Raw genomic sequence first — 15,098 nt, 5'->3', positions numbered from 1 at the left:
CCTGAGCCAAACTCGGGTGCTTAACCGACTGAGCCACTTAGGTGCCCCCACACCCAAAGCTTTTAATGTTGTGAGCCTTTAAACAGAAATCATCCTGAAACAGAAACCTGGGAGAGAAGTTTTAAAATGTTTCTTCTAATTGATAAAATTTATTTTCACCAAAAATATTTTTATCCAAATTTTGTTACCCTTTCACTAGGTATTTGAGAACAGAAACTTAAGCATGTATGAAAAATGTATGTCACTAAAAGGTAAAAGGAGACATTTCTTAGTGGTAAGATACCATGATTTCTTTCAAAAACTTTTAATGAGCTTAATATATCTGTAAAACAAAACTTTGCTTGGATTATTATTAATCGTGTGTTCTTTTAACAAACACTTATTGATTACCAGGCACCGTGCTGAGCTGCCTTGGAAAATTCACGGCAGGCAGGTGCTGAGAGGTTTGGATTTGTCAGCCAGTCTCAGAGGACTTGATGTGCTTTTACATAGGAAAGGAGAGTCCTCTGGGCCTTTCAGTCTTGTTCTCTTTTCCCAGCTGCTAACTTAGCTCCCACTCCTTCACTGTGTAGAATGTGAGAAGAAGATTAAAGGCCCGCTATGGCCCAAGCAAGGTAATAAATAGTGCCGCCTTCGCATCTGCCCATCCTCCCCAGTTGAGTTTCCGAGCGTGATACTCCGACCAAGCGATACCACTAACCCACTAATGCGTTCCCTCACGAAACCTGTTACTGCCTGTGTTGTCAGGATGCTGCTGAGGACGTTGTCTGTCCTCTTGAAGACCTTGAGAAATCTCTTTTAAAACCAAGTACAAAAACAAAACAAAAAATAGAGCCAAGGACCAGCCTAGGGGACCATAGTTACCCTGTGCCTGCGGGAATAGTTCACAGAGTTCGGAAGCCACAGCCTAAGCCTACACCGAGCTGGAGGAGCCTCTGAGCACATTTGTTACAACAGGAGCTGAGTGTCTCATTCTTAGGCTGTTTCATTTGCAAAGCAAATCAGGTCTTCAGTCCTCCTTCGGAAGTTGAACAAATGTGTGGGAAAATGATTATGAAGAGGCTACTTCAAAAAGAACCTGTTTCCTCTCAGCATTTATCTTGGGCTTCCTGTGACCCAATCTTCAAGTTACTTTTATCAACGTTATCAGAACATCACTTTGTCTTACCCAAACACGTTTATGGCTCTGACTAAAGAATATGACAGATCACACATTCTTCCACACCTGCTCCCCTCCCCCTCCCCTTTTCAGAGGGCTGGGGAAATTTTAGGTTTTAATCAAAGGCTTTATTTCTCCAGTGGTACAAAGGAATTTAACTGGGACTTTACAACTGAATAAAATATTTCTCGGAGTTGATACGAATCTCAGTGAGAGGATATTGCCTAACCCAACCTAAAAGCACCAGAGTCATTACAGAAATATTATGTTGGCCTTGATTTCTACTCCATCATGAATTGTGCCACTGCGTCACTGGTGTCTTCTCTATTTACTGTGTGCCCACGCTCTTCTGCTCAGAAGGTCTTTGCGATGCTCACAGCCTCCCTCCGGAGGGACAGGTGACCATGGAAATGAGAACAAGCGTGCAGCACATTGAGGGCTGTAGTTACGGGGTGTGACTGGTGAGTTGCCAGGCTCCGTGTTCTTCCCTGGCAACCAGGATGGTGCCTGGCACCAAATGGTCAGAAAAGGCATATTCTCAGGGACAGTGCTGTTTGAGATGTTGTAACAAGTAGGGAAAGGCATCCGGGGCAGCAGGAGTAACATACGGGTCTGGATGCCACGTGCCCCAGTAGGATGTTTGATACAGAAGGCAAAAAGCATGGGGACAGATGAGCCTGAAAAGGAAAGCGATAGGCCAGCACCCTATTGTGAAGGAGTTTTCTGTAAGGAATATGAAGCCACATGGGAATTTAAAGTGGGTCACTCATATCATTTGTGTTTTAGAGGAACAACTTCTGGAAAGACTGTGAAGGATTAGATAGACGGGAGCTGGGAGAGCAGATGGTGCACACACCCAGGCCCTGGGGGCTGACCTGGTTCTGAGCCAGAGGAGCCAAGCCCTCTGTCTTCTCTGCGAGCTCCCTGGTTCTCTTTACTCACGTCACCTGGCAGGTACCCAGGCCTGCAGCCAGCACGCACAAAAGTAAATGAATGATTGTGTTTGGCTTAACACTGGCTAATAGGAGACGGTGGAGAGCCTGAAGGTGCACTTAAGAGGAAGTTGACAGGAAGGATGGATCCCAAGAGCCGCACTGTGGAGAGCTGAGGAGAAGATGTCCAGGGGCTCAGGGCAAACCCAGTTCGGGAAACGCTGGGCCTGACAGCTAACTAGGTTTTGGTTCTTGACTTGAGCTTATAAATGGAACCAAGAAATCAGCTCTGGGACCAGACAAAGTCCTTGCGCTCAGTGGAAGCTGGCAGGAATGGAGAGGCTAACGTTGCGTACTGATTGAGCCCTACCCCATGAGAAAGCCATGCAGCCCGCTGTGCGCTGAAATTCCCTGTTCTCAGATGATTTGGGCACCCTGAGAGCCCCCCCTCCCCAAGATGACCTGTGGAGGAGGGGGGAGAAGGATAGGGCAGGCTCACCGGCATGGATAAGCCAGTAAGGAACAAGGAAGCCCCTGGTGCATTTCTAACCGTGGCTGGTCCAAGGATGTGTCAATAAAAGTCCTTCCACCATAGATGGGAGTGAAACATCTTTTCTTTCGTTCATTTATTCAATAGGTATTTCTTACCTACTAATGTCAGTTAGAGATATAATATATACGTAGGCAACAGGTAGAGGTGGTTGCTGGCAAGGAGAGGTTCAGACTTTGTCGTCAGTGTTGCACAGTCCACGCAGGCAGGCACATCCCCTCAAGCCTGGGCTGTGGCAAAGTTTCTAAATGAATGTGTTCAAATGACAGCCATCTCACCTTTCACTTCATCCTCATTTCTTCACTCCTTCTTCTTATGTGTGTCCTCCTTGGTTCATGTTCTCTTGCCCTCCTGGTAAATTCAAGGGGTGATTGTTGGGTGTTTCTGTCCAGAGCCCGGAACCACCCGTCTGGAAGCAAATAAAAATGTTAGTTGCCTCTTAACCATTGAAACTCGGCTTCTGACAGACGTGTCTGGAGTCTGCCTGTCCTTCCTATGGCCCCGTCTAAGTCTTTGTTCCCAACAACCTTTCCTTTTACCGTCCTGGCCTCATACACAAATACAACCCACAACTCATATCCTGTGGCAGACTACAGCTCACATTAACCATTGAATGCAAATGAGTCTCAATCAAAGAAGAAAGGAAACTAAAGTTTTCAGTGTGGCCTTAGAAGGCTCCATGACTCTCTTAGTTACTTGTTGCCCTTGACATGCTGGTATTTTATGTGGGCAGGGTGAAACTGGCTGTGGTCAGGGTGAGACTTCAAGCTTTTGATTTGTTCCCTTATTTTGAAAGGGTTAAAAAGATGTTACATGTTTGGGTATAATTTTAGTACTAGTATTAATTTTTGTCACATACGTGTAAGCGAGGATGAAACGAGAGTGCTCATTCACTGCTACTAGATGCAGTTTCTTGCATGTCTTCAAAAGGCAAGTTTCAACAACTTGCCACTGCTTTTGTTTGTCTTCCCTTTTAATTTTTTTTTTTTTAATTCTGGTGTTTATCTATTTAGAGAGACAAAGAGAGAGCCTGAGCACGGAGGGGGAGAAAAAATCCCAGGCAGGTTCTGCACTGTCAGCGCAGAGCCTGATGTAGGGCTTGAACTCGCAAACCGTGAGATCGTGACCTCAGACAAAATCGAGTCAGATGCTCAACTGACTGAGCCTCCCAAGCGCCCTTTCCCTTTTAACGTTTTAAAAAGTAACTGTTGTGTTAAGATGTATACTCATATGCTAGAAGTATACTCATATACTATAAAGTTCATCTTTTTAAAGTATACACTTCAGTGGTTTTTAGAATTTTAGTATTTAGTATTTTATTTTTTTATTATTTAAAAAAAATTTTTTTTTTAACATGTATTCATTTTTGAGACAGAGTGAGACAGGGCATGAATGGGGGAAGGTCAGCGAGAGAGAGGGAGACACAGAATCTGAAGCAGGCTCCAGGCTCTGAGCTTCAGCATAGAGCCCGACGCGGGGCTCGAACTCACGGACCGTGAGATCATGACCTGAGCCGAAGTTGGACGCCCAACCGACTGAGTCACCCAGGCGCCCCAGTATTTAGTATTTTAGTATTCACAGTTATGCAACTGTCGTCATCACTGTCTGAGAACATTTTCATCTCTCCTAAGAGAAACCTGTGTCCATTAGCACTCACTCCATCTTCTTCCATCCCCCTAGCCCCTGGAAATCAGTCTTCTGCTTTTTGCCTCTATGGATTTGCCTCTTACCCGACTAAGCTACCCAGGTGACCCCACTAGTGATTTGCCTCTTCTGGACATTTTATATAAATGGAATCATAACCTATGTAGCCTTTTGTGTCTGGCTCCTTTGACTCAGCCTAGTGTTTGCAAGCTTTTTGCATATTGTAGCATGTATTGGTACCTCATTTCTTTGTAGTGCCAAGTAATATTTTGTTGCATAGGTATACCACACTTTGTTCTCTCCTCGGGTGTTATTTGGGTTATTTCTGTTTTCTTGCTATTGTGAAGAATGTTGTTATGGACGTGGGTGTAGAGGTTTTTGTGTGGACATAAGCTTTCACTTCTCTCGGGTAGACAGATAGCTAGGATTAAAATTGCTGGGGCATATAGGAACTGCGTGTAACCTTTTGAGAAACTGTCACACTATTTTCCAAAGTGGCTGCACCTTGTCCCACTCACACTGGCAATATATGAGGGTTCTGACTCTTCTGCGTCTTCACCAGCATTTGTCTTTGTCATTTTTAGTTCTTTAATTTTCAAAAAACACTTATTGGGGTGTCTGGGTGGCTCAGTGGGTTAAGCATCCTACTTTGGCTCAGTTCCTGATATCATGGTTTGTGGGTTCAAGCCTCACAATGGGCTCCCTGCTGACTGTGCAGAGCCTGCTTGGGATTCTCTGCCTCTCCTCTGTCCCTGCCTCTTCAGTGTGCATGCTCTCGCACTCGCGCTCTCTCTCTCTCTCTCACTCTCAAAATAAGTAAGTAAGTTTGGGAAGATCAAAAAAATTAAAAATAAAAAAAAACATTTTATCATTTATGTATATGCACATGGCCACGGCCTTAACATGGAAAGCCAGCAGTCTTGTGTCTTGCTTTCCCTGATCCTTACTCCAAGTCCCATTGCCAGCAAACCACCTTCCTTTTTCAGTTTTTAGTTTTTATGGTGGCTACTAGCATAATTCCAAAGATTTCTCAGTTCACTCACTATGGGCTTTTGTCCACTTTTTATTACAAAAACTTACAAACATGCATGAGGGCAGAGTAGTACAGTTACCTCTACTGTTCCCACCTCCAGCCACACCAGTCTTCAGCTTATGACCCCTCTTGCCAACTCTTTTTTAATTTTCCAACATTAGATATTGTGTGTTGATTTCCCTCTTGAAAAGTAAGGGTTTACCCCATTTATACTGCCCCTTCCAAATTTTTTATAAATTTTTTAAAATGTTTATATTTTTTTTTTGAGAGAGAGAGAGAGAGCAGGGGAGGGGCAGAGAGGGAGACACAGAATCCAAAGTAGGCTCCAGGCTCTGAGCTGTCAGCACAGAGCACAAAGTGGGGCTCGAACCCACAAACTGTGAGATTATGACCTGAGCCAAAGCTGGACGCTTAACCGACTGAGCCACCCAGGTGCCACCCCCGCCATTTTTTATAGTAAATTATTTTTAGATCTTATGTTACCTTTGCAGTTTTGAATACTTAAATCTCTTGTTTTTGTTCCATCCTCCTCAGTGCTGTTCAACTGATCCCTTCCACCAGTAAGCTGGGGGAGCCTCACCTGTCTTTCCTTCTGCTTTTACCCCTCAACCATTTTCAGCTGTACCTCTTACATTGTCACGTTGATAGCATTCACAGCCCGTTGTATAATTACAATTAAGTTGTCTGTGCTTTGCCTATTGGTTGGTCCTAAGATTTGAAAGTCTTACATCGTCAAGGGAATTGACATTATCAGGGCTTTAGATATCGTTCACTGCAGATCCACGTGTTGTGCTGGACTTCATCCCTGCCCCTGCCCATAGACTCAGGGCGACAGCCTTGTGCCACTGGGAGACGAACGTTCTAAGCGTCCAGTTAACACCTTTCAATTCACAATTAGTTGCTAGTTAGCAAGACTCAGGGACCCACACTCTACAAGCTCTCTTACTTCTCATTTACATCTTGTGTGGCCTTCTATTCTTTAATCCTTTTGTGCATTGAGTCCCCATCTGGAGAGGAAAACAGTGTTTCCACTTTTACACCCACGCCAATTTTAGACTCTTGGTAAATTACAATGGTTTCCCCAAAAGTTGTCAAGTAAATACAGCTGATGCCATTGAAGGGACACCGTACTGTCGGGTTCTGCATATACTTTATTTTATAATGAATTATAAATATATAAATATTTTTAAAATAAAGTAATTAAAAAACTCATAAATTAAGATATTCAGCTTCAGTGCTTTGAGTATTTCTTTTGCATGATCGCTTTTAGCCTTTCCAAGAAGTCTTTCAGTGTACTCTTCTTGACTTCATTCACAGAACAGGTCTGCAAAAGAAACATTTCATTAGCTTGTAATTTCATTAGCTAAGTAATTGAGTCTGTCTTTCCTGCCTGTCTACTGAGTCAAGCCTGCTGTGGCCCTTGCTACCCAAGCAATTATTTCTGACCAGGGCCTCCTCACTCCTCCAGTCTAGTTTCATTGGCAGTCCCTCTCTGCCACCAGGCCTCTTCTGTGCATGCTAATAAACTCCTAGAAATGGTTACCTTCACTGTCAGCCTCTGAGGGGTGCCACAGACCCTGCGGGAGGTGGGGGGGAGAGTGTCACCACTGCATGCTGCTTTGGGGCTTAACGTGAGGTGGAGCCTCAGACATGCCTGCAGCCATCCTGGGCCTTCCGCATGGCCAGCTGGCCTGCTGAGCCAGAGAGTCGTTCCGTTCTCTCTCCTGCCCATGAACAGCACCCCTCCAGCTTGGCAGCACCACGGGTGGAAAGGATCCCAGGCCACTGCTTCAATTTGGGGCTCAGCCCTGCTCTGCCACTTTATTAATTAGGTTGCTTAGGACACACTGCTTCATTTATAAAAGCGTCGGTGTTTTCCCTTATAAAAGGGGGACAATTGTGCCTATTCCATGAGATAATTAAGAGGATTAAAAGAGGGAATGAGCGTAGTGGCAGCACCCTATTCCGTTACCTTGCCTTACAAATGAGGGGGGCAGGCGCAGTAAGGGGGTGGATGTCCCCAATTCCTGCACTTGGCCCTAGATAACATCTACTCTTGGCTCTTTCTCTTTTGCACACCGTCGATTCTCCCCGCTCTCCTGGATCATGCCTTCTGCAGTGTTAACCTGCTGCATATATGCCCCACCTCAAAAGAATTTCCCTGAATCCACACCTGTCCTTCAGCTCTTGTTCCGCTTCTAGGCAGCCTAATAGAAAAACACCTCAGAAGAGTTTTCTGTCCTCCCTTCCCCTTGCTTTCCACTCCTCCCCACCACCATTCTCTGTGGAACCCACTCTAATCAAGCTTTCAGTGTTGAATCTCCATAGATATCGGCATCCCCCCTGTCCTCTGTCAGGCCAGATCCACTGGCCGTTCTCTTCATCTGACTTGACCTTCTGGTACATTTGACACATTTGATGCCTCCTTCCTTATTAAAAGAGTCTGTTCACTTGCTGTCTGGGACACCACACAATCTTTGATTTCACTCTTGCTTCACTGGCTACTTCTCAGCTCTCCTGCCGACCTCTTCTTCCTGACCTCTGTATGTGAGAGTGCTTCTGGGCTCAGTCCAACAATCTCAACATCTCCACTCGGCTATCCAGGAGGCACCTCACACTTAGTATTTATAAATTGAACTCCCGATCCTGCACTCAGCCCCCATCCCTGCCGCACCCAGTCCTCAAAATCTGTAAACAACACCAACCATCTCCCAAAGGGCTCAGGCCAGGAACCAAGAGGCCACCTTCTACTCATTCCCTCACCCGTTATGATGGTTCTCCTGGCTCTGTTTTCAGCTATATTCCAAAGCTCACAGCCTGTATCGCTCTCACCTGCAAAACTGCTGTTCCCTCCAACCTGGATTAGTGGGATGGCCACCTGGTGGGCCAGCGTGCTTCTGTGCTTAGTCTCATTCAGTTTATTCACCACACAACAACCAGAGTGATCATTTTAAATCACATAAATTAGACTGGAGTCTCTGCTCAAAACCCTGTGGATATATCCTCCCATGCTTGGGGTAGAATGGAAAGACCATGTGTGATCTATTAAAATCCCCCTTGCTCAATCTGATCCAATCACACTGGCTTTCCTACTAATCTTCGAACATGTGAACCTCATTTCTACCTCAGGACTTTTGCACAAGAATTTCCTCGGCCTGGAATGTTCTTTCCCCAGTTAGTCATGTGGTCTGCTCCCTCACATAATTTAAATATTTGTTCAGATGATGTCATCAATTGTTAAATCAGCCCTCTTCTCATGACCCTTCTATTCTTTATTCTTAGAGGTTTTTTCATAGCACATATCACTACTGGACATAGTATTACATGTTAGTTTGCTTTCCTGACTCACTAGAACATTCTGTGAGAGCAGGCACTGTTTCCCCACTGCGTAGAGCAGCCCCTTGCAGTCACAGAGCCTCAACAAATGCTTGCTGAATGAATGCATGGGTTGATTAAGCAAGGTTACTACAACTCTGAAGGAGGAACATTTAGACGTGAGGTTCCTGTCCATCAGGAGCCAAGCTGTTGGGCATCAAGCAGCTCACCCTGTTTGCCATGCTGCTGAGGTTCCTGTCGAGTCCTTTGAGGAATTTGGTGGAGCAGTTGTGATGTGTATAGATCTGCCGGAGCACGGTTGTGGCTCTGCAGAAGATTTCCTTGTCACTTGTGTTCTAGAAAGAAAAATGCCACAGTTAGCCATGCGCTAGCTCTGTTTTGACCATGGGGGAGAGAGTTTTCCTTGTGATTGCTTCTTTCCGGGAGGACAAGTGGAGAAAGTGAGTTTGCTCAACTATGGATCAGGTACTCAAGAATTCCTTCCATGTGACTGAAGGCTGCCGGTCACAGTAAACATCCTCTCCCACTTACCTGCAAGTGCAGCAACCTTCTCTTTTCCCTCAGATGGTGTTGCTGAAAAGGTACCTGAGTAAAGTCACTCAGCTAAGTAGGTGACAGAGCAGGGATTTGAATGTAGAGCCATCTGTCTATAGCCCACGTCTGTTTCTCTCCACCACACGTGCTGTTCTGTAGGTGTCTGCTTGAACTTGTAGTCAGATTCTGCTCTGTCTCGTTGCTATAAGGTTTTAAAGTCCAGGTTTCCCAGAGATCCTACATGCTTGTTGAATAAATGAGTGCCCATCCTGTGGCCTGGTGCTTTGGGTAGCATTCTCCACTTGGCCCTCCCCATAGGAGATGGCAGTGTGTGCAAAGCTTGGGGTCCATGTGAGGAGATCAGACATTAGCCCATACAGCTAGAGGGGTGTGCCAGGGTCGGGGCTAGGTGTGAGATCAGAGGAAACTTCTGGGAGAGGGTGCCCCTGAGCTGGGCTGTGGACACAGCTTCTGTAGAGGCCTTTGGTCTGGGATGTGCAGCATGAGAACCTTGGTGGGATGCAGTAGTCCTGATGTGTGTCTGATTATATGACTCTTCGTGGGGACATTCGGGCTTTAGAAGAGGGAGTGTCCAGTGGGGGAAACAGCTCTTTTGGGGAACCTGGGAGAGGGATTATAAGTCAGTCTGAATCAGGCCCAGTGTGTCCTCCCACTTTGCACTGAAGAACAAAAAGCACAGAGCGTGGAGAGTGGTCTTAGCTTGAACCTGATCCAGCTCAGATAAAGCTTTCTCTAGCCTCTTCGAGAACATGCTTTGTTGGTCCCTTGCCACGCAAAGTGTGGTCCGTGAAATAGCAGCACGGGCATTGCCCGGGAGCTTGTTAGAAATGCAGAATCTCAAGCCCGCCCCCTAGACGCACTAGATCACAAGTTCCATTGACAAAATCTCCAAGGGATTTATATGACAAGTACTGTCTGGGCAATTTTTTTTTTTAAGTTCCTGCATTTTTTTTTTCTGATTATTAAGGTAGTATATGTCTACTATAAAGGTGATATATATTCAGCAAAGATGAAATTCACTCATTACTCCACCAGCCAGAGAGAGGTAACTTTTGATGTTTTGATAAATACCTTACAGTTTAAAAATTATTTTTTATTAAAAAAATTTTATTTTAATGTTTATTTTTGAGAGAGAGAGAGTGTGTGCACACATGCAAGCCAGCAGGGGTGGGGGGGCAGGGGGCGGTGCGGAGAGAGGGAGACAGAGGATCTGAAGTGGTCTCTGCGCTGACAGCAGAGAACCAGATGTGAGGCTTGAATTTGCAAACCATGAGATCATGACCTGAGCTGAAGTTGGACACTTAACCAACTGAATCACCTAGGCGCCCCTAAATGTTTTTTGAAGTTTATTTATATATTTTGAGAGAGACATGGAGAGAGGGAGGGAGAGTGTAAGCACGGAAGGGTCAGAGAAAGGGAGAGACAGAATGCCAAGCAGACTCCATGGCCAGTGCAAAGCCTGATGCAGGGCTCAAACCCACAAAGCATGAGATCATGACCCGAGCCTAAATCAAGAAATGGAGGCTTAACCAATTGAGCTACCCAGGCGCGCCTTTAAAAATACTTTTTTAAAAATGGAGATCAACTATTGATACTGTTTTGTAGCCTTTTCACACACTAGATAGTATAAACATTAAGTATTCACTAGTGTTTAAGACCATGGGGTTGAGAGCTGCATGGGAACCCGTGGCATCTTTGTACCGTAATTGGTTCATACCCGATCGTTGCAGTTTTTTGCTTCCGTAAAATAAAGTGGCAGTGAGTCATCTGTGTAAATCTTTATGTTCATCTCGTATTTCTTTAGGCTAAATTCTAGAAGTGTATTTCATAATTTAGGGTTTTTTCCGGGAACACCCAGACCCGGACGGAGGCATTAGAATCCCAGACTACAGAAGCTTCCCCTTTGCCCCGTGGGCCTTCGTGGCCCACGGGCAAGGCCTTTGGGAGGACGCGGACTTAACGAACCAGACAGGAGTCCTCCTGGTCTCTGATTCTAGTTGGAAACTTGAAAGCAGTACCAGTATCTCTGGGCTCTGAGAGTCCAGAAACCTCCCGTAAATCTCCCTGTCTTTGGAGGCTTAGTGGGTGAGCCGAGGTGGTGAAGGCAAAGGGAAGGCAGACCCCAGCTGTGCTGCTGGAGAGAACAATGAGGTTCAGGAAGACCAAGAAGACAAGAGCCTCTTTGCTTATTTTTTCTTCAAAACGGAATGAAAACTTTTCTAAAACTTTGGCTTAGAGCCTAGAAATTAAGCTCCCTTGGGGTCCCTGGGTGACTCAGTCAGTTAAACGCCCGACTTTGGCCCAGGTCATGATATCATGATCTGTGAGTTCAAGCCCTGCATCAGGCTCTGTGCTGACAGCTCAGAGCCTGGAGCCTGCTTCAGATTCTGTGTCTCCCTCTCTCTCTTCTCCTCCCCTGTTTGTGCTCTTTCTTCTCTTGCTCTCTCTAAAACATAAACATTAAAAAATTTAAAAATTAAAGAAAAACTTAAAAAAAAAAGAAATTAAACCCTGTCAGTTTTGAGTTTATGGCCTTATATATAATTGTCTCTGAACACATTCTTCAAAGGATGTTCTAAAGGTCACTAGGATAAAATAGGAATTGAAAAGAGTTTGAATCTCATGGAAAAACTTTAAAAGCACTAATTCTAAAGGAAGTTTTAGTTAAGACCTCAAAGTTTCAGTTGCACTGGTATCGCAGCTACAGGATGCTGTTCCCTGCTTCTCCAGCTTTTGCTTCCCGAGCGTGTCCTGCCTAGTGCAGGGGGCATGCGCGGACAGCCTGGTGGGCCTTGTAGTTTAGGACTGCTCAATGAAAGGAGCTTCAACAGGGGGGCCTAGGCCTTTGCCGGAAACAAGCCTGACCCTCATGGGAGTAGAAGCAAATGGGAGAATACCTTCCAGGCTTTCTCCTGTGGCAGAGACTGTTAGATTTCTAACGTGGTCCTTGACCAGCTTCGTTGAGGGCCGTAAAAATCTAGTCCCCTTTGTGTTGTACTCATTATCTCCACTTCTGCCCAAATACTACTTGTGAAACGTCTTTCACGTTTACTTAAAAAAGGGGGGGGGGTGTCGAAGGCTGGCATAGAGTTCTCTGAGGAATCATGGACTTGAGCTTTCTTTGGAAAGCAGGAAATACCTCCAACTAATGGTCCACCTAAGAAATCCATCTTGGACCAGCCAGCTTGCTTGTTCTCCATTTTGATCTATCTCAGACCACCTTAATTTCATAGATACCTGGGTAGATCAGCACTTTCTTTCCAGCCACTGCCAACAGCAGGATCCCACCCAACTTGGACATAATAGAATTCTTGATCCCCCAAAGAAAGGAAACTAATACATGGGATTTGGGAAAGATGTCCTTCTTTGGCAACACAAAGAAAATAGCAGCCTTTCCTTATTCTGTAATATCTTAATGGATAAGAAAGCAGTGCTGTGTTTTTGAGGAAAAGAAAAGGGAACAATGAAGATGGTTAATGCCAGAGGGGTAGAAGCAGTTTGAGGAAGGCAGGTAGGAGTGAAGCAGGACAACAGGGACTTTTTTAGCAGATGTCTACCCATGTGGTGAGGGGAGCATGTGGTAACTGGTAGAGAGGAAGGCCAAGAACGGCAGGACAGTGGCATGTCCTGGCCTGCGCCTCAGCAGGGGTGAGGGCAGGCCTGGCCTTCTAGAGATGACCTGGAGTGGAGTTGCCCCTGGGCATGAAGTCACAGAGGGTTGGATCATTTCTATCCCCTGGCCCCTCCTTAGAATTACTGCTCCTTTATAACCAGTTTTTGCCTTTAACCAAGAGTTACATCATTTTACAGTAACACGTTCCACTGACTCAAGAGTTGGATATCAGCCAAGTGTCAAAATCACTTTCATATATTCCAGTGTGGAGACTGAGGCACAAAGAGATATGGAGACTGGCCAAAGGCCACATAGCTAGTTAATGGCAAAACTGTGGCTAAAACGACAGGCTGTGTCACTTCCAGACCCTTAGCACTTTGGGACCCAGCCCTTGGCTTTGATGGAGCCCCTTCAGCAGTGCACTGCCATCTGGAGAACCCAGAGCACAGCCCAGTGGACTCTTGGCTATTTCTATATATATATAACATGTTAATAGATGTTATGTATGTATTATAGAATTCTACGTATGTATAAAATCTTCAAGTTCTTCCAACCTCCTTCCTGATGGACAGTCTGAAATGGGATGAGATTCTAAAGGACAAAATTGCATAATGTATACATAATATATTATATATATATTATTCCATAATAATACATTATGCATCAATATTATATATATGATTATAGTATTATATATTATTGTGTATCAGACTCCGGGACTAATCTTTAATGAAATGAGATAGTCCAGACAAAGCCTGAAGAACAGTGTTCCTCACCCAGAAGGATGGGTCTGTCCTCTGGCCCAGGTGCTGGGGTGTGGCCATGCCCAGCCTGCATGGCTGCACTCCTGGCCAACTGATCCCCTCTGGTCCACGTGGAAAGCAAGTGGTTAGGAGACCACTGGTAAATTGAAGCTTTGGGTTTTTCATTCTCAGTCTTGTGTTTCCATGAAAACAGGAACTGATGTGCACAAAGCTATTGACATGGCTGTAGTCATATGTTTGTCAGAGAAAATGCACTATCAGCTGTCAAATCTGTCTCCTCCCACTAAAGATAGAGGGGCGGGGGTGAGACGGCACAGGAGGCGGAAAGGCGAGATGCCCGAGCAGCCAAAGCCAGGGATGTGTGGGTCCCCGTGCAGCTGGGCCGTTCTGGACCAGGCTGGAAGGAGCTTGGCAGGACGGAGCAGCTGAGGGTCTCTGGACAGCCGCCCCGGGAGCCGGTGGGCTGTTAGGTGACCAGGCTGCGGAAAAGGAGGGGCTCTGGCGATACCTCCTCTGTTGCCATAGGAAGTCTCTTAGACAAAATGAAAGCTCCTTCAACCTGTAATCGCCATATCTCTTTTTGTGAGGGTATTTGGTTTTTCAGAAATGTATGGGCCAGAAAAACTCTCCCCTTCAACAGGCCTTTACTGAGTGCCTCCTATATTCCAGGTACTAGGCTGCAGTGTAGGAGGAAAAGAAAGAACTTTTCCTTGACCAGGATCTGATTTAAGATGACAAAATCCAAGCTTCCTATTACCCATCTTGTAAATCAAGTGAAACCAGAAACACCAAAACATGTTTTAGAGTAAAGATCAGAATTCTCATTCTTTAAAAACATCTAACAGCTTATAGTTAATTTGGGCCATTTACTTTCTGTGTAAAAGAAGTTTCTAAAAGTTCAAACAAGAAACACTTGGCCTTCCTTTCCCAAGTCACTAATCTGCCAAAGCAGACCCTGGGATAGCTCTTACCTTTGGGGCTGCCAAGACGTCCATGACGGTCAGTTCCATGCACGAGTCCTGGCCCCGACGGGAACGAGAGAGAGCAAGAGACAGAGTCACTTCCGACTGTATGGAGGGACCCTTGCTGGGCAGCTCTCCCTCCCTCCAACCAAGTAAATTTCCTACCATCCCTCAGGACCAAAAAGCTCCTGCAGAGAAATCTCTGCACAGCTCCCTGTCTGTCACCAACCATCAACTTCTTTGGAAGTCCTGATGTTCTCATAGTCTGTGAAATACCCACGGCATCACCAGAACATCTGGAGAGATGGTGCCAGATATCTTACTCACGTTTCTCGCTGTGAGGATGTTCAACGTTTTGATGATCTCTTTCAACGTATTATTGAAGTTCTGGCCGTGGACGAAGGTGCTGGTAAATGCTAGTAAGCAGACCAGAGCTGGAATCAGTTGGGAGGTGAGATCCATTAATAGATCTCTATTTGCAGTGACAATCTGAGACAAATCCGTTTACTAAAAGAGAGTAACAATGCAATTCTGACGAAGATATCTCTAT

At 45.4% G+C, this 15,098-nt stretch overlaps 2 protein-coding genes across 5 annotated transcripts in view; one reads left to right on the top strand and one right to left on the bottom strand.

The window, feature by feature from the left end:
• Positions 1 to 15,098, top strand: part of KIF3A (kinesin family member 3A) — a 66,534-nt gene that overhangs the window by 48,662 nt on the left and 2,774 nt on the right. The gene's annotated exons all lie outside the window — the stretch shown is intronic.
• On the bottom strand, positions 6,455 to 15,045 carry IL4 (interleukin 4). Its single transcript, XM_015067365.3, has 4 exons — positions 14,876 to 15,045; positions 14,558 to 14,605; positions 8,864 to 8,989; positions 6,455 to 6,642 (listed from the first exon to the last, which is right to left on the bottom strand). The coding sequence occupies exons 1-4, from the start codon at positions 15,008 to 15,010 to the stop codon at positions 6,550 to 6,552; spliced, it is 402 nt and encodes a 133-aa protein (XP_014922851.1). The 5' UTR covers positions 15,011 to 15,045; the 3' UTR covers positions 6,455 to 6,549.

The sequence above is a fragment of the Acinonyx jubatus genome, chromosome A1 (genome assembly GCF_027475565.1).
Source record: "Acinonyx jubatus isolate Ajub_Pintada_27869175 chromosome A1, VMU_Ajub_asm_v1.0, whole genome shotgun sequence".
In the NCBI taxonomy this organism is placed as follows: Eukaryota; Metazoa; Chordata; class Mammalia; order Carnivora; family Felidae; genus Acinonyx; species Acinonyx jubatus.
The sequence above is the reverse complement of the archived record's forward strand: the minus strand, read 5'-3'. Positions and strand labels throughout refer to the sequence as shown.